At 45.9% G+C, this 21,923-nt stretch overlaps 1 protein-coding gene across 1 annotated transcript in view; it reads right to left on the bottom strand.

The window, feature by feature from the left end:
* HYDIN (HYDIN axonemal central pair apparatus protein) overlaps positions 1–19,964 on the bottom strand; it is a 54,323-nt gene extending 34,359 nt beyond the window's left edge. The window contains exons 1-5 of the mRNA XM_039558593.1: positions 19,941–19,964; positions 18,919–19,043; positions 17,952–17,967; positions 17,159–17,278; positions 7,740–7,939 (exon numbers count right to left, since the gene is read on the bottom strand). Of these exons, the coding sequence (XP_039414527.1) occupies positions 7,740–7,939; positions 17,159–17,278; positions 17,952–17,967; positions 18,919–19,043; positions 19,941–19,964 (485 nt within the window). The remainder of the gene's footprint in view (positions 1–7,739; positions 7,940–17,158; positions 17,279–17,951; positions 17,968–18,918; positions 19,044–19,940) is intronic.
* Between the last annotated feature and the right edge of the window lie 1,959 nt (positions 19,965–21,923).

Below are 21,923 nucleotides of genomic sequence, written 5' to 3'. Positions count from 1 at the left end.
AAAAGCATGAATAGCCTGGGAAATGGGAATAAGGAAAAATTTGTCATTATTTGTCATCAATCAGGAACCCAAGGGCCTGAAAATGTTATCCGTCAGAAATTACACGAAAGTTGTAGAACTCTTCCAGGGAATATCCCATCCTTTGAAACACACTGCTGGGGGAGGCTGTAGAGGCTCACAGAGAGCAACTGGACTGATGCTTCGAAGATAAAACCATCAGAAGCTATTAAACAAAGATGAGACTAGAGCCTCCAGCCCAGGAAAACGCCAACTCCAGAGCCCAGGAGGGAGGAAGCAGATGCTCTGTCTCTGCACGCCTTGCTAAACATCCCTGACTGCTGCGCTCCCGGAGAGGAGCCGGGGCTGCAGCCACCCCAACACTCCTGGCTGCTGGCACTGAGGGCTCTGCTGAAGGCTGAAGGCTTTGCCAGAGCACCTTGTACCACACAGGGATGTTGCTGGCACGTGCTGAATCTATACCCCCACAAATGTCTGGGTACAGGAGAGCAGACACAGATGCAAGGGAATCGGGAGGATGCTGCAGATCTTTCTGCCAGGCAGAGGAACTGACACAGAGAGCGGAGCTGTTGGGGTTGGCTGAGGGCAGCTGCAGACTTCATGTCTTGGGCACCAAATTAAATGTGACATTTCATTTAAGACTCTTGGTTGTTTAATACATATGTTTAAAAAATAAATCTCTGTACTGTACCAGCGATTCAGCACAAGGCATTTCACTTGACAGGGTAATGTCCACAGTGTGCAGCTCGGGATGCTCTGCTGCCATGAAAGCACATTTACTGAACCTAGATGAATCTGCCGTATCATTATTTACACAACACAATCTTATTAGAGGCTGTCAATTCTCTCATCCTTACATCCTTTGGATACATTTCCTACGGATGACAGGATACAGCTCTTTCTACAACCTGGGCAAAGCAATGTCTGGACTTGAAATTCAAAGGCAGACTTTTTTATACAGCAGTAGTGCAGATGTTTTTTGGGTTGTGCAGTCCTGCATAAGGCTGTGACGCAGCAGAAACACCACTGTGTTTTATCCTATCACCCAGCTGCATGACTATGGACACAGTTATCTTAGCACATCATGATCACTTTTAACTGCCTGGAAGTGAAGAAATCAAGCCCTGGGTCATCTCTGTGGGGCCTGTAAAAAGACTGAGGGGGAACTTACAGAAAAGCTAAAACATCTCTCTGAATTTTTCTAATACTACATGATCAGCCTGGTGCAGAAGGGAATACTGTTCAGAGTAGCACAAATTGTTCTTAAATATAAAGACAAATTTGATTTAGCCTGAAAGTATATCTCAGTGATTGGATGAGCAAACCCTTGAACAAGATTTCAAAATAAATTTCAGGGTTTATGAAGAACATTTTCCTAGGATTCAACAGCTGGTACTTTTCTTCATCAACTACTGCTCTAAATATTTGAAAGCTGGTAGCCAGATTGATTAGACAGAATAGAAATAAACAGTCCCTGCTGCATTTAATCTTCTGAGATGATTCTTCCTCTGTCCCTGTCACTCCCTCTTTGCTGAATTTGGATATGAAATCTTTTTAGGAGTGCATGACAGTCAAATTTGGAATATTTGGCTGTTATAGAAAGCAAGTTCATTTTCATTTGCCCAGGTTTTCAGAAGCCTGGGCCTTGCTCTCATCTCTTCTACGAGCACAGCTGAGTCATTCCCAGGTTACAACAAACCCCAGAGTATCCTCACCAGCAGCACTGCTGGTGTTAATGATCAGAAGTTCCCAACATGGTGCAGGCCTCAGCCAAACACCCCCTGAACCCAGGCACCACATTCCAAGAGAAAGGTCTCTATACAAAGGAATCACATGAAAACTGATGGGGATGAAATGGGTTCAGGACTGGTTGTGGCTCTTCAGACAGCTCTCTGGCATGATAAAAATCAACTCATTTTCAATCAGGCTCCTCACTGTGCAGCCAAGTACTCCCCATTATCTCCTCTGCACTGTGCTTAGGAAGACCTGTGTGTCTTGCTGGATGAAAGACTCCAGCACAGGAATATCTGGGAGCCAGCATGGGGGCTTTGTTCTGCCCAGCATGAAGGAGCCTTCCAGAATATGCTGGAAAGGACACCAAAACCGTGGGATGATGAAAGACAGCACTGCTGCATGGCCAGGGTGCCACAGGCCATTTTTAATCTTTATTGCTGCTACAGTAATGATACACTGGGGTACCTGCCTGGTTGAAACATTGCTTTTGGCCCATGGGGAAAACACTGCTTTCATTCTAATGGCAAAGACAGACTCGACATACCACTTAATAAATCAATCACCCTTCAAGCTGCTCTACTGCTTCTCAGCAGATGCTGATTGATCCACAAGGAGAGGAATCTAATGAATGGGCAGTTCTGCCCTGAAACACATCCAGAGGTAATGACACTTAAGAACGTATTTGTGGTTTCTGGGGATGATGGAGTGGGCAAGCTGCAGTCAAGGATGACCTGCAAAGAGATGGAAACCACATTCTTCCAGAAATCCTTCATGTGATAAAAATGGGCTGTGTGGGCTCACATGAAATCTGTTTCTGTGCATATGTGGGGATGAACAAAACAGCCTGAAGGAGAGTTTTAACTTCCAAACAACCCACCTAGAACACAACCCCCAGTCTGTGCTCATGCAGTCAACTCTGCAGGTTGCTTTAGCAGGGATTTTGTCAGGAGGGGTGTTACATAGTTGTGGAGCTATAAAGCTGTGCAAAAAAACCTCAAGCAACTGAAGCACAAACTTTATTCCCCTTCAAGACTATCTGTCTTGAAACACAGTGCCCTGGTGAGAGGGCAAAGGCCATACTCTGTTTGCAAGCAGCAGAATAACCTTATCTAAAACAGTATAAAAATCATTATTACAAGAGTTCTAGACAAGGGGAACAAAGGCAGGAAGTGGTTGTTACCTATTAGCTGTTTCGACAGAAATTAGCACTTTGGAGACCAATTAGGCTCACCCATCAAGCTAATTAATTGGAACTATAAAAGCCTATAACCAATCAGCTGGATAAAGCATTAGGTACCAATCCTGCATCTGTGGCAGCACTGCTACTATTAAGAAACAAAATCAACACATAATTGCACAAACTGCCATTTACACCTTTTTTTTGCTTACAATAACTGACTCCCTCAACTCACTTTGAAGCAAACACACAAGGACATAAAAGTTCAACAGGAAACAGCCATGCTCCTTGGAATTCTCACAAGAGAACGAAAAGCAGAAGGAGCAACAGTTGCCCGTGACTGGCAGAAAGAAAAATCCCTCTGCAAAGTTTTAAAATTCCTGACAGTCCAAGGCAAAGCTTGGTCCTGTAATAACTGCAGCATCAGACTGGCTTACACATTAAAGTAACACAGGAAAAAAGATCTTCTAAAACTTACAGGATACAATAAATTTCTACCAGCTGCCAGCACCAAACACAAACAGAAAAGATTACATCAGTTGATGCACCACAGTGAAGCTCTGGAGTCAAAAGAGGCTGCTCCTTGGGAAGCAGAAGGTTTCCCCAACTCTGAGCACTTAGTGCTTATTATTATCCAAACTGTCTGGATGAATGGAGAGTTGCATGAAGATGGACAACACAGCGGTGGCCAACGGGAGCTCAGGGTCTGCTGCTATGAATTTAGCCCAATAGTAGCTTAATGCTGCTCCCAGCAGCATCAGAGCCCCCTCAAACACTCACACAAGGCTGATTTCAACCTGAAAAGGGTTTTGGTATTCCCAGCTGGGTATCCTGCACAACACATGAGTGACTCAGATAAATACCTAATGTGGTAGTGAGTTGCTCAGGCAAGTATTGAACATCCTCCTCTTTGGCTGAAGTCAATATAAATGGAAAGCACTCAGGAACTTGTCTGAGTGATCTCAGGAATATAAAATGCAAGGTGACAAGACCTAAACCTCAGTTAAACCCTGCTGCCTATCCACATCCATTGAGGGGTTTACAAAGAAAAAAAAAGAAAGAAAGGAAAAGGCTTGATCTAGAGACTAAATCAATAGGATTTTCATTTCATTTCTCAAACAAGTTCCTGGAAGCCACCGATTGCAACACCAGCCTTGCCAGACAAATGACGACCCATGGTAGGAAGGGGTTTCTTAAAGAGAAAGAACAGGGCTATGAAAAGGTGGTTGTTTTCTGCAACATCTACACAAAAGCACAGATGAGTATCAGAGCAAGGCAGTAGTTTTCTCAGATGCTTTACCCTCGTGAGTAGCTAAGATGTTCACAGGTGCTGGCACATCCATACTAGATTTCCTTGTTCAGCCTCAAACAACAATAATCAGCCAGAGCTGGGAGTTTCCGGCATGTGTACATTGACCACTAACACACCACCAAGCCCTTGCACGGATGGCCTCACGTATCAAAGGAAGCTGATTCAGCCAAACCGGGCATCACTTCTAGCTGCAGAAAGGGATTCAGCATCACAACATGTTTATATTCAGCTGGCAACCCCATGCTGCTCTGCACAGCAGCTGAGCACTCACTAACAAGCTGACAATTCCCCTTGGCCCATTTGCAATGCTGGGTAGCCTCTACTACAGCTTTCCCTGCTGCCAGTTAAGCACACCCAGTCCTGTAGTTACACATCATCTTCCCCAAGCCCCAGTGACGCCAATACATCCCATCGAACTCACTGCCATTCCACAGGTGACTGAAGAGTTCCATATCAGCTCCCTAAGTAGCCATTTCAAAATGTGCCTTAATTTTTCCTGTGATCTCATGCTTCATTTTCCCCATCAGAGATGATGCCAGGGCTTTTTTCCCCTCAGTGTTTTCCCCTAGTTCTCTGCAATGAGGCTCAAGGGTCTGACTGCCAGCAATCCCATCCGAGGATGGTTTGTGAATAGTCCAGAGAGGGTTAAGAGCTATTTGCATGCACAACTTGACACTGACTGCCTCAGGAATCTCTTTTCCTGCCACCGATAAACATCACCTTAAGGGATGCAAATGTCAGGGCACTACCTGTCCTGTGAGATTACAGCCTAGGAATCAGACAGGGCTTGAAGACCAAAGAATAATTATTGTTTAATTTGCATGGGGTTGTTTGGGTTTTTTTACCTTGAAAACATCCCATTTTAGCCTAAGAAAGGGCATATTTTACCAGCATTTCAATGAAAGCTACTCTAAGAGGAGCCACAATCAAAACACTGAATGAGTGCAAATGCAGATTAGAACAATATAGTGACATGGAAACAAGACCCAAAAGGAGGATCCCATTTACAGCCTGAAGAATTCAATCCCAGCTAAATGAAGCACCATTAACAGGAGCACATCAAGGGAGCTGAACTGGAGGTTTCTGTGTATTCACCAGTGATGCAATCTAGGACTCTGGGATGTCATCCAAGCTTGTAACTGTTTGCTTGGCCCACCAGACAAGCTCCATGCAATGCGTTGGAAATAATGATGAAAATGTTTTTGTGCGCTTTGGGTTTAGCAGGAGCAATTAGGATTTGTCGCCAGGTAAACAGTTCTTGGCTGAGAAACAAAACTCAGTCCTTTAACGCTTAGGGAGAGCTCAGGTGAAACACACTTCTGCCCAGCAGCTGCTGCGATTTGGGCTCTTGTACAGCCCCACTGAGAAAACAAAAGTTCTTGGTCTTAGTGCTTTGCTGGTGGTCAATTTTTCACCTTAAAAACACGTTCTGCAGAGTTTGGTGGGGATTAGAGCAACACACAAAAAAATAATGAGAACAACTGGAGCCGTGGGCAAGCTGAACTTTATACATGTCAGTAGTGACAGCTGATGAAAATGCTGCAGTTTCTGCTCATTAAGGAGCTATTGCTGCAATTAGGCCTGACCTGTTCCCATGACCACCAGTGAGAACATCACTACTGGCTAGTGGAGAAGCCTTGGGCCAGCCCTGTTTATGTGCTGGACCTGAGACTTTGCAGAGAGGAGAGGAAAGACAAAGCCCCACAGCCCAGAGCTGGATTACTCTACTCCTGCATCTGCCCTGATGGTAGTGCCAGGATTGCTGGAGGTCTCTGCTGGGGCCTGGGGGGATCAGTGCCTGGTGTGGGAAACACAGAATTATTTTTCCTATTCTTCTGTCAGAAATTTTGCCAGAACAGAGAAGCTCTGGGGGAAGTTAAGGGGAATTCCTGTCAATACTTGAGCACTGCATTCTATCCTGTTCCCTTCCTACTCCTGTCCCTTGTCTACATATTCCTGCCCTTAGATGGCAGGATAGGAATAACACTCCAGGGGGTGACTTCAGGGGATGCCTGAGAAAGAACATATCTTCCTATGTTCAGATTATCAGAAGAAGAGGGTGCAGCCAAATTCAGGACTCAGTTCTTAGGACTGAGAAACCGAGTGCAAATCAGCCCCTGCATCTCCTACGTCCCACCCCAGGCTGTACCCACCAGACACCTCTTACTGCTGCAGCAGGAACTTGTTACCCCTCACATAGACGTGGCTCTCCAAGACCCAAAGACACAAGTTCCACAGTTATACTTAACTCCTCTGAACTTCAGCCAACATCATGATCTGTTCCCTGAGCTCACAGATAAGAAGAGCTGCAAAGGAGACATCCCTGACACACTGTAATAGCCAAATGAAAACCACTGCCAAGAGATGGAGCTGGCAGGCTAAACTTTGGCCTCTCATCCATTAATTGTGAGCTGTTTCTTAAGATAATTCTTGTCCCATTAGATCTACCCTTTCCATGAATCACTACTGCTCCCGACAGGCAGAAAAGATAAGGTTTGATGTTTTTTTAATAGCTTATTTTCTTCTGCTTTTTTAACTATGTTCTTTTGTAAATTTGCTTTCTTGTACGACATCTAAACTTTTATGGGTCCAGATCTCCCAATGGCACCTTGCAAGCCCCAGACACAGGTCTTGTTTTGAGCAGTGTGTTTGCTCAGATCATCTCCAGAGGTCCCTTCCAACAAAAGTTATTCTATGATTCTATCTTCTAAATCAGCCCAATTGCTTTTCACATATTCCCCAAATTTGTCATATTTCCTATTACCCCTGTGCATATACCAATGGGCTGATGGTAGATGAACAGGCATTAGGGGACGTCAGCCTTTAAGAAAGTTCCCACTGAAGAATTCATGATGATGTTTTGACAGAACAAACAAAAAAAAAAACCAAAAAAAGAGCAGAAACACAGGAATGTCTGAGTATTTAAAAAGAAATCTCAGTGAACGTGGGGATGACTTAATTAGAATAAAAATGCTGCTTCTATTCAAAGATTAAATCATCTTTTGAAATTTAAACTGGCTTTCAAAGGTTCACCATGAAACAGAAGAGATGACTGATGCCCTCAAGTGACAAGGGAAATCAGATCAGCTTTGACTGACAGAAACAGCACAGGCTGTCCACAGCACAGCTCACGTTGGGCATCTCATGAGAGGACCACTGGAAAACCACGTGCTTGTGGCCTCCCAGAGAACAGGCCTATTTGGCTGACAGTGCTGAGTAACCATTTCACAAGGTGCTTATGCTCAGGAGGGTGCAGCCAATACCTAACATGTTCCAGCACCCTCCAGGAAATCTGGGACAGAGAAAGCTCAAAGGCTGCATCCTGCTTAAAACATGAGAAGCAACAGCAAACCCCACACGTCCTGCCCACTTCCAGCCATGGCTGCAGGGCAGCAGCTCCGATGCTCTGGTTCCTTTTGTTGCTCTTTACCAACTCTGTTATCACCCAAACAGAGTTGGGTTTTGTTGTTTTGCACACTGAAAGCTGAGCTGCCTCACCTCTGGGTGCTGAGGTGGTAACGAGCTGTCCGGTTACCAAGGTTGTGAACCAGCAGAGTCTTCTCACTGCTGTACTTGACCGGACACTCCGAGAAGTCCAGAAGGTCAGGGAAGTCCAGGACGGCTCGGGCACCAACGGCACAAATTGGAACAATGAACTCTTCCCTTTCGGTGATGCAGAGGAGCTGGTGGAAATAATCCTGCAGGAAAAGAAACTGTCTCAGCAAAGGACATTTAGTGTCGTCCCCACAGCAGAAGACAACTGCTGTGTTCTATGACCCTAACAGTAGCATTCAATAATTGATAGTACTTTGTACCTCAATGACCTTTCATTCCAGTAGGATGACTTGGACAGGGCTGTTAACTTGCAAAGAAGAAACAACTCTATTGATTCACCTGCTTTCACAGCAGAACTTGACAAAATTATCTGATACTTTGATTCTGAGGCACCAAAATAGAGTAATTTCAGGTAGTGGATTACAGTAATAACAGAACCTGCTTTGACCACCACTGCAGACTATTAAAGGCACCACTAAGAACCCAGCTGTGCCACAACACTAACTCCAGTCCCAGCAATGCAGCAGTGCTGGGGGAGCTTGGCAGGGGTGCTCTGGTACATTTTCAAAAGGACTTTGCCACATGAACAATCAACAGCACATTTTTGGTGAAATACTTACCAAGCTGGAGATGGTAACTGCTTTAATGCCAGGTGAGTGTAGGGTGCACGTGTATTTCCCACGTCTTCCCATAACATCATTGGGACAAGGCAAGGGACACACACACCCTTAAAAAGCCATCTGATCCATCTGCCCACACTGAACTCACTTGGCCCTAATGCCAAACTATTCTTGCCAGATGTCTGACAAGTACTTAAATCACTAAGAATTTCAGCCCTGCCCTCAGCAGCCTATTGCAGCTCTGCCCTGGGCTTAGGGAGAGCTCTTCCTGTGGGAGAATCTCCATCTCCCTTTACATCTCACCCCAGCTGCAGGGGACACAGCAATAACTTTGCTGCCTCTGCTGCATGGTTGATGCCTTAATCACCTCCCTCTTCCAAGGTCTCTAGGAGTGATTCGGTGCCTACCTGGACAAAGGTGGGATGGAACTGCAAAAAGGAGGCCCTCAGGCATCCCTATCAGAGCAAACTAAACCCTGCTATTCCCAGTAGTTGGCTTGCTCAGGCAAGAGCCAGACAGCCCCTCCTTCAGCTGTCTGGCATTTAGCAGTAGGAAGGTGAATCAAATCACCAAAACCATTTCACTGTAGGGATGAGCAGATCAATCACTAGATGCACGATGTGGCATTGCTGTGCTGGCAGCATCGTCTTACCCCTGGTGAAATCAGTGGTAGAGCTGCTGCTGTAGGGCCAGGAGCCATTGCCTCCAGCAGCTCCTGTATCGATGAGCTGATAAAAGCTCTGCCTCTTATCACTCACTTGCTGGCCGATCTTTTCTCTTCAGTGCATTCAACTCGTTTGATATTTTTATCATTGTTGAAGCAGCAAGCAGACAATTTGATTTAGGAACCGCACATAGCAGCAAGCTCTCTTAACCAGAACCAATTCAGATTCTTCCATGGTTGGGACCTCCTGCTCCCATACCCATCCTCTCCAAACTTGGAAAGGGACCTAAGGCTGCCAGAAGAGGCACAGACACACAGCTATTGCTTTAACCCAAAGCTAATACCCAGTGCCTACCAACCACCTGCTCAGCAGCAGTTTAAACTCACCCTAACAGCTGCAGCCACATCCAAGATGGTAAAAGAATAAAGAAGGATCTTTTTTTTTTCCCTAGACCTCTCAAATATTCACACTTGAAATTGCAGAAGTGCTTTTGCTTCTCCTATTTGGAAGGTAAAAATAGCAGGAAGGGAACTGCAGCAAACGACCTACAGCACTGAAGATCACATTTCAGGAGAGCGTTTCATCTTCAGCAAGTCTTTCTGAATTAGCAATTTTGCACTCAATCTTGCAGCCTAAGCCCTCTAAAATAAAAGCAACGGGCAGCCCATGGGAATTTAAAGCACCTATTATCTGGGCACTTCACGTCCCAGACTGCTCAGACCCTCAGAAACTCCATTAGCAAATGCAGAATGCTATTTACCTTTTTTTTGGTTGTTCTTATTTTGGCCACACTACTGTAACAAAGGCATTGTAAATCCAATTGAAAGCTGTGTGTCTTTTTAAGCCTTGGCATCCTCTATTCAGTTATCTCTCCCTTCCAGATGCCAGGTAGACTGAAGAGGATGCAAGGAGTTCAGATCAGTACGGGGATAAAGAGAAAAGAAACTTCAACAGCTGGAGGTATCAGAGGGAAGTAAAAGGGAATTTTCAGTCATTGTCATTGCTAAGAAGTGAGGGGATCAGCATAAATGTAAATAAGAGCCCAAGGAATAAATCCCTCCAAAAGCCAGCACAGGCACCCATTCCCAGCTCTGCTGCTGGTGGTGGGCACTGGGACTGGAGGCACAGGTGGGCTTGGGAAAGGGGACTTCTCTGTGTCTGCCAAGGCAAGGCAAGAGCAGCGAGGCAGCCATGACCTTGAGGAGGACGCTGCCTCTCGCCGCCCATGCCCATGCACGTTGTGTGCTGAGCCCCTTTTACAGGGATGCTGCAGCCAGAGGAAGGCTCGACCCAAAGCACTTCAGAGTGTGCTGACCCTTCAACCCCATGATGGCCCCCCAAAGTGGATGCAGTGTCAGGCCAAAAAGGGGGAAACCGGAGCAGAGAGGGGTGTGCTAGGCAGAGGCTGGCTGTCCCTGCTGCTGTGAACTCATGGTTCGCTCAGCTTCAGAAAGCTGAATTGCCTTCCCTTGGGAAAAGAGGATTGCAAATTCTCCACTGCAGCACTGCCCTGTGTTATCAGGACACTAACTCTGGGACAAAACCCAGGGGGACAGCTGAAACCAGTTCAAAATCTTGCTTTTATTCTGCAAACCCTAAGCAGACTGTTTAAAACCAGGTTTCTAAATAAGCCTGAGTGAGCAAGAGGGTGCATCACTTCTATGCTTTATAGATTATTTAGACACAGCTTCAGGCTACAAATTTTCATGCAAATATCCCTTTTGCCTTCAAACAACCCTTCTCTCGATTTCAAGAAAAGTACAGATGACTGTAGGATCATTCCTCTGCTCTTAATTCCTCTTTGATAAGCAAAATGTTACAAGCTGTGGCCTTCCAAATATCACCCTCAGCATTCAAATTAGTAGCCACTGAAACTAAACCAACTGCTTGTCCCAGATGTTATTTCCTTGAATTATAGAATTGTTTCATTTGGAAAAGACCTTGAAGATCATTAAGTCCAACCATTAACCCAACACTGCTCTCAGGCCCTTTGCAGACTCAGGCCAACATTAATTGGTGTCACAGTGATATCAACCTTGATGCCTGCCCGGTACACCAGACTCAGATGTCAGTTATCCTGCATAACCAATCCTAAATCCTTCACTGAACTCCCTGCAGCAGACAACTTGCAATGAAAACATCCCTGTAGCATGAGGTAATATAATAAGTCAAGCAGGGAAAGCTCCCTGCTGAAACCATGATATCATATAGGCTGGAAAAGAGAGCCATTAAAAAAAGGGGAGAGACTGAAGGATGAGGAAAACTCCACAGGAGAAGGGGTGCCCCTGCTCCTGCCCCTTCAGCTACCAATTCACAGTAGTCTTTCAAAGCAGTCCCTGTTCTCCAGGTTCATTCTGTGCTTTCATTTGCTTTCATCTTCTGTCCCTTTCCTCCCTGCAAGAGTCATCTTAAAAGTCTGTTTGGAACAACTTTGGTGCACTACAAAACATCTAAGAGGGCTGGACTGAATTTTAAAGGAGTTAATTTCAGTAACGCAGTAACTCATCGTTCTGTCATCTTTCCTATTAATCAGTGAGCAATATTTCAGTCTCCACTGAGCATTAGGAATGAATTTTGCAAACCTTACAGATTGAACTGGTATTGCCTGAAAAATATTGTCTTCCTACAGTGGAAAGAACAATAGGACAGAACAGAATAAGCTGTGCTATGATTTTATGTGCTCCCTGCTTCTTTCTTCCTTTCAGATAATCCCTTAATAAGCCTGAAGGACACACAAATACAAACATTCCTGTCTGTTGAGTATTTGCCAGTCAGTTCCATAATGGTTTCCAATTAGGCAGAGACTGTCAGACCACAATGCAAGGACACCAGGGAACACAGGGTGGCATGAGAAGATCCATGCTGAGCAACTGGAGCCGTAAAACAGGAATGTGTAAATCAGAAGCAGCAAGAGGAACTAATTGGAAACGTTGCCCAGCAGAAACATTAGCATTTCATATTTATAATGCAAGTGCCAATAAACGAAGAGACATGTCAGCTATTCATTTACTTTCTGACAGCCCAACCATGTGATACATTCCCAAACGACTGCAAGACGATAGGAAACTGCTCATTTGTCAAGAAAGGGCAACATGGCACGTGGCATTTCAGCCACTAGCAGCTCACATGGTCCTTCTATTTAGGGCTCAGCCACAGTTTTGCCTTGAATCAGGAGTGACTTCACTGAAGTCAGACTTACCCCAGGGAAGAACAGATTCAAAGCAAGAGAATTATATAAACCAACTGCAATATCCACAACCCTGACACAGGGGTTTGTATCTGCAGCCCAAGTCACTGGGTCATCCATAATCCCTGTGGATCATGGAGCATGATCCACATGCTGCTCAAAGGCATGCCTTCCACAATTAAAACACAGATATTTTGCCAGCAACTTCAAGCCCGATGCAAGTGGCTTTTCAGAACCATTTCTCAACGCCTGCCTCTTTGCTAAGGGATTTTCAAGGTGCTCTGCTCCTGCTGCCCATGCTATTGATGTGTTTCTAGCTGAGCTACAGCACTCTGGTACTTCGCTGACTCGCATTCAATCAAGTACAAGACAAAATGTTCAATTTGCACAAAATTCTGATTCTGCGGTAAAAATCCTCACATGCTTCTTGCTGAGCAGCACACAACCCTCTCCTGATGCCCTACAAAACCCCTGCAAGGAGCCCAAAGCCCAGTTCAGTGAAACTGCCGGGGTGTCAGTGAAGCTGTGCAGAGAACCTCTCATTGGCAGAGCTCCCTGTGCCATGCACTCACCAGTTCAAGGGCAAGACAAGGGACAAAGTATGGGACATTAGTGCTCTTGTGGGTTATCTCCCCCTACTTCTATCTGTGGTGATGTTCACATGTTGCTCTGTTGCCTCTCAACTCCAAGTGCAGCACTTTGCCCTTCACAGGTATCAATTTACCTCTTTCACCCTGAAAATGAACACTAATTCATGCTAATAAATCACATTCTAAAGACACCAGTGTACTTTGCAAAGCCTACCTCAGTGATGTTAAGCTCTTGTGTCACTTGGGTAGTACAGAGAACTGCCCAAGGCCAGCATAATTTTTAGTCTAAATTTTAACAGTGTTAAATAATTCCTTAGTCCCTCCTAAGGAACAAGGATCTAGGGAACACAGGGCATTTCCCCTTTAGTTTTCTGTATCCATGCTGCTTGAGGATAGGACAAAGTGTTAAACTAAGTCTAAGCAGCAAAGGGAAGATGGGAAAACAGGTGCACCCAAAGAGATCCTGCACCTTTGCCTTGGTGCAGAAACATCAGCTGGCTCAGAGCTCTCCCCATCTTTGCCTCTCCAAACAATTCAGGTGAAGAACAGTGCTAAGAGATTTCAGGATGCTGGTGGAAAGAGTCAGCCTGCCTCTCTTTGTTTCCCTGCAAGGCTTCCTTCCATTCATATCTTAAATCCTCCTGTAATAACAAGCCTCCAGATAACAGCACGGGGATTAGACTTGCCAGGGCCTCAGCACTGATGTTCAAACCTCCAAGCAAAAGCACAGCATGTTTGGCACAGAGCAGTTGTGAGCTGCCAGGGCAACCAGTGACATGCATGAGGACACAGCCGCAGCAGTGTCACTGCCCACAGGTTGTACTTGCCCTACACGAGCTCTTTCAGGCAGGTGTCCAAGTCACCTGCAGCTCACCAACCTCCTGCTGACTAAGAGCACGTAGAGCTCAGCATGCCTGTGCCAGGCTGGCTCCCTGCCATGGGCACAGCACCTCCTCTCCCCTGGCCTCGCAGCTGGGTCATGGGCAGGCAGGTGTCCTCAGGGACAGCACGGCTGCAAGCCTGGGGAACAGAGGGTGTGGAAACACATCACCTTTGCTTCAGTCCAGGGTGAGGCAGGGAAGTGAATCCCATCTGTCTGGGCAAAGCAGCTCAGCCAGAGGCAGTAGGACAATGCCTTGTGGCAAGGAAGTGCCGAGCAGGTCAGACACCCGCACTAGGATGGAGACAGAACACCTGAACCAAGTCATCCTACAAGTCATTCTGCAAGCCTAAAGAACCTGCTTGCTTCTGCCTGCACACGGCCATGCAGCTGTGTTCCCAAGGGGGAATGTGCTACTGAAGGCAAAACAGCACGTGCTATCCTGGGGTAAGGAAGAGATTCCCTTCTAACAGACTGAGTTTGAGTGGGGCAGTCCAGCTGTGGGGATACAGTCATGTGGGCAGACCAGCAAGAGAAGGAGACCAGACACTGTGGCTTTACTGAGAGTAAAAGAAACCTGAAGGGCAAAAAGAAAAACATAGCAAGACAGAGAGACAACCCCCAAAACAAGGAGATGGCACTGAGAATTTAAATGGGCTGTAAAGAAGCAAGGGAGAAGCACAAGACATTACCAGGAAAGGTTGAGGCAGAAGATGAGAGCAGTCAACTTGCCAAAGTGATGGAAAACCACATGACACCCCAGGCTGTGCCTATCAATTATGGGTTTCAAAGGCATTTTCTGCCTGGAGAAACATGACCAGCACTGACTCACAGTGTGGTTTCATTACTAAACGCCAATCTCGGCTCTCCAGGAGCTCTTGCTGCCTGGTGATTGTGGCCAGGCAGCTGCCAGTGCAGGCAAGCTGGACTGCTGGGCATTCCTTCCTGCACCCAGGAGGCCCTGCAGGCACCCTGCTGCCAGGTTCTGCCCTCTGGAATACACACACACACAAACACACAGCAAAAAGGCATTTTCTAGCACACAGGTATCAACCTCTGAGCACCAAATCACACCTCACAAAGTCTAAAACAAGTGATTTTGATGGACAGGCAGCTTCACTGATAAACAACAAACTCACTTGAAGCTTGGAAAAAAATGGAGGTTTGTTCTGCACATCCATCCAAGCCTGATAATCCATAGCCAAGGAAGTCCTGAACTCTCCAAATTCTGTCTGCTTCCAGCAACACCCTGGGGCAGTGAGTTCCAGGGGCTAATTTCACACTGAAGACAAATATTTTGGTCACCAAGACCCCTGGAAGATGAATACACATGGCTAAGACCATCAGCAAAAGCCACCCAGGATATCTCTGAGGGTGGTGAGGAGCAGTTGGAAGACAGAAAAGCAATTTGACAGCAAACAGGTGAGGAACTTCTAGATTTGAATGATTACAGAGCCTCTGTTTGGAATACGCTTGGCTGTTAGCTGGATTTTTAGGGAGCAGACAACCTCAGGTTACCACACAATCTAAGTCAGTGTGATTCAGAGGAATCTGGTGAGAAACCTTGGAGACAGAACACAATGTTGCTTTTCTCCAGTACATTACCAAAAGCCAACAAAATCAGAATACAATAACTTCTCTTGGGATTATCATCTCTGTCTTTATTTTCCTCAGAGCTGAATCTTACTTTTACACCAGTGCTGTCCAATGGTTGAGGTCTTACTAGCTTCAAAAATAATTCTTTTGGGAAAAAAAATTAACAGCTCACACATGTGTATGCCCCTTTTCAGGGTATACAAATGCCAAGATGCAGCTGTACAAGTTCATTATTTTTTACTGAGAGTAGCAGAAATTTTAATGCAGACGTCCTTTTCCACTTGAGAAAGCAGAGCAAATTCACTGTTTGTCTGTTGGCTTGTACTTGGCAAAAACAAACATCTTCATGTACTGCATGGATACTGGAGCAGCTGAAGCTAAAAGGCTCAGTGGGAACAAAAAAGAGCAGCAGGAACAGGGAAACTGAGGCACATTTGAATCAGCAGAGGAAACCTGCAGCAGATGTGCCAGAATCAGCATGGACCCCACCAACGGAATCACTTGGGCATGGACATCCATGCTGCACCTTCCCAATATTCCCAAGCTAAATGCCAGACCAGGAATGATTTAGTACTCTCCAGGAATAACTGAGGGACCAGAACTGCATCCTTCCCTGCCCTTTGCAGCCGTGTCCCTGTCAAAACCTGTTATCCCGGGATACACTTGGACTTCTCTTGTTGTTCTTCCACCTGTCATAAGCCCCAACAGCTTCTTTTGGCCACTTGTTTGTTTATCCCAAGAGGTGGATTTGGAGAGGGGGTTAATTCATCTGCTCCTATCACACTTCCATCTTCCCATCCTGCCTTTCTCTCATGCACACCTCTTACTCTTCATTACACAACACCACCCTTAATTACACTGTTCTTTTTCTGGCCTTTCTCTACTTCCACTACACTTTACTGTTATGTATCAAGAGAAGCCCTTGTGTCTAAGAAAGTGCTTCGGGAGAAAAGGTTGAACTCTTCTCCTTTCCTCTCTCTTTTCTTCCCACCAGCTTGCTCTTGGCACAAGCCTCATTTGAGAAAATGTTCCCCTGTCTGAAATTCAAAAGGCCTCAGTTTTTCTCTTTACAGTGGAACACAATTGCTGACATTTTTCAACTTTTCCCTTCTCAACTTTCTTGGGAAATTGCAAAACAATCACAATTTTTTCAAGAGAAGGTAGAGACCTTCAAGAACACACTGCTCTGGAGGTGCTGTGGTTCTCCAAAGGGAAAGCAGAAACACCATGTTGCCTCTGGAAAACCTGAGCAGAGGTGAATTAAACTTAGCAGGAGCCTGAAATGGCACCTAAAGGCCTCCCACTGCTTCTGCTAAATCAGCCCGATTCCAAGTCTGTTTCAAAACACATTTCCTGCAGTGCCAATGCCACTAATTATAACTAATTTCAGCATAAAGTAGAGAAGACTCAACACCTGAGCTTTAAGTTCAAGTTGCATAGAGGCAGCTAAATAAGCTTAGAGAGGCAGAGATTCCTGCCAGGAACCAGGATTAACCAAGGAGCCACAGGACACGGTGCACACTCGAGGCAAAGCGCGAGGGCAGGTAAGAACTGTATAGCCCTCAACATTCACATCAATCCAGGGCTTTCAAGGGAAAGAAAGGGGCTAGAAAAGGTCCTTTGGGTTAGATACCACCAACATACTGCCAAAATCAGGGGAGAATCGCCTGGGAAGATTTCCACCATCTTGCAGAACAAAGGTGCTGAGACATTTTATTCTGGATGTGCTGCAGCAGGTAACTTGCTGTGCTGTACAGCACTGGAATTAACATCACTCTCCTCTTCCAGCTGCTCAGTGTTAAACCTCCACATCCCAGCACTTACCTGGTCCCTGTTCCTCAGAACCACTGGCATTTCATAGACCTCGCCAGGGGTGTAATTCTGAAACACCACCTCTGGTGGGAAAGGCTGAAGTGAGCGGTGATCTGGGTAAACTGCTGAGAACTGCAGAGGCAAGAGAGAACAGGGAGAGGTTCAGCTGCTGGGAGGAACATTCGTGAATGAGAATCCTGCACTGATCCCCAGTGAAGTACAGACTCTGGGTGAGTACATCTGCCCAGCTCACACTGGGGAAACAGTGGCTCTTTCACCTCTGCCCTGGGCTGCTCAAAAGCTGCTGCACCACACCGAGGAGGCTCAAGCCAAGCAGCTCTTTAGGCAGGTGTTTCTTCAGGTTTCCTTCTCAAAAATCCAAGGCAGCACTTAGCTCCTGCAGAGCCCTGTGCTAATGGGGTCACAGAGCTCTGGGGCACTGACTGACAGAGCCCTGAGTACTCCTGGAGCAAGTACAACTCCAAAACTTACATCAGGCTCCATGGGAAACAATTTTGGGATTACTTTTACTCTGAGATAGAGACTCCCACACAAGTCCAAATACTTCTTTTTATCTGATGCTTAGACACCAGTGAGAAGAGTACCAGAGGAGGTAAGGGCAAAAAGAAAGTAACGCAGCAGTTAGGAAAAAGACAAGTGAGGTGAATGCTGAATGGGGATAAGACTCAGCTCTTTTCTCAGCAGTTTTGGGCAACTTGAGTAAGACTGAAGTTGGTGTCTCCTTTTTACATGAGCTTTAAATGGCTGCTTTCTTGTAATCTATTATTGGTGTCATATTTATTACCATTGCAGAGGCATGTCTGGAATGATACAACAGTAAATGCTTACTGAGCAAAGACATTACTTTGACAAAACCCCTCCCTGCTTTTGTCTCCCCTCTCCAGCAGCACTGTTCCCACTCAAAACACACAGGCAGGTGTCCTGCACCTCCACAGGAGTCACAAGTGGCTGAAGTGAGGGGCTGCAGCACACTGCCAGTTATTTGTGCATCTGTCTGAGGCATTCCCAGCCTCCTGTGCTATCCAGGGCAGTGCTTAATCAGTTTGTTGCAGCTCTCTTGCTGACAATTTCAACAGCCTATCTCAGTCATTGACCCACTGGGACTGTGCTTTAAAGTGAGCAGCCCTCTAAGAAAAGCAGCTTTAAACACACCCCTCAGCAAACACTGATCCAGATAAAGCACATCCACTCCCCTCTGCCCTGGGCAAGTCCCCTGTACATCTGGCAGCCTGCAAAATCTAACACCCTGTCAGTGTCCCACGCATTGTTCCAACCCAAAGCTTTAATACAATTAGTTTTCTTAAATCAGGAGTAATCACCACAGGCCCTCAGCCTTCAAAGGCCAACACTGCCACTGTGGAGGGAATCCTATAACCCTAAGCATTTGACAGTGACCACACCAAAGCAAGAGGTGGCTATTTCAGCAGAAGAATGGAAAATGGCAAGCTCATTCCCTTGTGCTCTGCCCAAGCCTTCTCTCAGGGATGGCAGCTACACTCCAGCAAACCCCACCAGCTTCAGCAGAGGTTATTTGTGTTGACTTAGCACAAATTGGGACTCCAGTGTCTCAGCAAGGAAAAATGCTTTGCCTTTCCCCCACCAGAAGGACCTCCACCACCACCAGCAGTTTGAAACGACAGCAGGATCTGGACACTGAGATATTTCAATGAGCTGGAGGGAAGCCTGTCACAAGTACACACCCACTTCAAATGTCACATCAAACAGCAAGGAAAAGGGCAGGGAAAGGCTACCTTGTGATGGAGGTCTCGCTCTTGTCTTGAAGCTGGACAACCTGGGGCAGATTCATCTCCTGAGTGCTGGCCAGCCTCTGCTTGATAGTGAGAGACATCTCCTTCTGGAAGGCAGAGGGAGTCAGCTGAAAGGTAAAAAAAATAAGGCAAGAGACTCAGAAATGCCCTTGTTCAGAAAGGCTTTTCTTGTTCAAGTGCCAGTGATGAATAATTTGTGATCACAGCCACTAGGACTGTTCTGGAAGCCCTGGAAGTTACCTGCTGAAATATTTAACATCAGTAAATTAATGATATAGAGCAGAATGCACATGCTGTAACCACGTGGCTCTGTCCCATTAGCTTCTCTGTGATTTGATGTGACACGTTTGGGGATTTCTGCTCTTTGGGCATTTGTTTCCAGTTTAGTTCCATTGGATTGAGCCAGTGACCTTTGCAGAGAGTGGGGAGGAGTTATCAGAACTCCTCTAACTCCATCCTTGCACGACACTCACAACCCACAGCGTGGAGATGTCACTGCTGGGTGAGTCCGAGGGAGGCAGGAAAGCAGCACTGTGCCAAGACTGAAGTGCACAGGAATGGGTCCAAGTTTCAGTGCTCTCTTTTTAATGAGCACTGTGTGTTTTCTCTGTCTGGCCTCACAGACCCCTCCACAGCAGAACACAGAGAGATGTCCTTGACAGAGCCCCAGCACCAGGGCATCTCCAGTCAAGTGAACTCCAGTCAGCAAAGGGACATTTGTGGATGGGAAGGAGGAATTGCCCTGACTCCACTGCTGGGCTGGATCTGTGCTCCACACAGGAGATGAGAGAGAAGAGCTGGTTTGGAACCTGTTCTAGCTGGGACCACGTCTCTCGAAGCTCCAGGCAGAGTTTGAGCTGCCCTGCCCCTGCGAGGTGCCTAAGGGCAGGTTGGTGAGAGCAGCACAGGCGAGTGTCCAACCTGGCAGAAGGAATTACTGCCACACAGAGGGGATGGAAAGAAGCACACGCTCACAGCTTCAGCTTTACATTGGTTTAACTTGCCTCTAGTCCCTTCGCTGGATTCATTGCCCTTCTCTGGTCTTGCTCCAGCACCTCAATGTCTGTCCTGAATGAGGGGCCCAGAACTGGACACAGCACTCTTGCCTGTTGAGAAGTGCAAATGGGTTTGATGTGATTATTTCACCAAACTCAGGGGGAACATTCCATAGGTACGTTTGTACACATAGATATAGATGTGCACATCTCTGTGCCTGTGTGTGGGAACTGATCATGGTCTACATGGTGAGTGAGTGAACTTTGACAACAAACTCTGCTGGGTCACTGTGGAGACCTACTCAGAAATTTCTTTAACACTGGTGTCTCCAGGCTGTGGCATCCTTCCAAACTGGAGAGCACAAGGCCTCCCCACCTTGTTTCCCTGGGCCACAAAGACACAGCAGAGTCTGCTGGAATTTCTCACCTTTCCCTCCACCCTCCTCTCCCATGATTATTGGAACCCTATTTACTGGAATTATTAGCCAAATCCCTATTAATATTCAAACTGTCCTTCAGAATCTTCAGAATCTTCTCAGGAACTCAATTTCCACCAAAAGAATCTTCTTTTGGTGGGTTCAGAAGGATGGTGAACATCACTTGGCTGCTTAATTTTTCAAGAGCGGCTGACCTGATGTGACTTTGAGTCTGGCCCTACTTAAGGACTCAGAGTGTTATGAACAGCCTCAAACCCAGGGACACTGCTGCCCCAAGCATTGACAAAATCAGAGCACTTTCCTGCTTTCCAAAACAAGCGTCCACCCTTTGTGCAAGAATGTTTCTGCTGATTTTTCTAACTAATGGAGCAGAGAGTTCAAGACTCTGATTAAGAATTATAGTTTCTCAAGGCTAATTTGGTTAAGTTACAAAAATTATCAAACAAATATAACTCCTTCCAGGTGTGAAATTACCACGCTGCCCAAGAGCATTTCTCCATGAGGGCCCTAGTTTTCATTTAGTAACATCCATATTCAAGGCTTCCTGTAGGCATTAGAAGTCGTAACAGCAGAAATAAAAGCAGGAAACCATTAAAGGAACATGAGCAATTAGCTCAAACAGAAATTCAACATATGGGAAAGCAGGCCCGCTTCAGACTTCATCGTAGTGGCAGTTCTCCAGAATTCTTACCCTACAAGAAGCACAGGTAAACAGGGCCATTCCTCTTCCAACCAGCAGCCTGACAACCACCTCTCTGTCTGTGTCACAAAAAGTGGGTGTGCAAGGAAGGGCAAGAAGAGAAGACAACCCCAGAAAGTGGGTTTCAAGCACTGACAAGACTCAAACATGGACAACACTTACTAAGCACTACTTTGGGCTAGAAATAATGTCCCCTCCCTTTCTGGCAAACTGGATCAAGGAACAGATGCATTTGCTCACTTCTTATTTTCAGAGACTTGGGAGACCAGCCCTAAACTAAAATTATTTGACATTAGGTAAAATCTCTCATCATATTCCCTCTTGCTTCCTTCTGTTCCATATCTTCTTTTTTTGTGTGTGTGGACTTGCTTTATACAGCAAGACACTGTCTACACAAAGATGACCATTTCCTTCCCCTCAGGTTTTACCTACATCCTGCAAGCAACCCAGTAACTTCATTCCTTTATTCTCAAAGCAGGTACAGCATTGTACACATAATCCACAAGGCTGCTGTTTCCTTTTGTTCTTACATGAAACATGAGAGCACAGCACTGTCTTATGGATATGAGGACACGCTGTAGCAAGAATTAGGATTTAAACCTGGAAATAACTATTTTTCAAAAGAGAAATCTAATGAAGGACAATACATTAATCTGGATTTCAGTGATTTATTACTGGGTCTTAAGAATAACTGGATTATTTGTTCCAGTTTGCTAACTGCAATTTCATTTCACTTGAAATGAAGCCTGTCCATCATGCCCACAATGCTAATTTCCAGATCGTTTCTACTCTCCATACCCCCCATCCCAGTCTAGCAGCTTCCCCTACTCTCTAGCCCTGGAGAGATGCTCTTCC

Source organism: Corvus cornix, chromosome 11 (genome assembly GCF_000738735.6).
Source record: "Corvus cornix cornix isolate S_Up_H32 chromosome 11, ASM73873v5, whole genome shotgun sequence".
NCBI lineage: Eukaryota > Metazoa > Chordata > Aves > Passeriformes > Corvidae > Corvus > Corvus cornix.
Note: the sequence above shows the minus strand (reverse complement) of the source record. Positions and strands in the feature narration are given on the sequence as shown.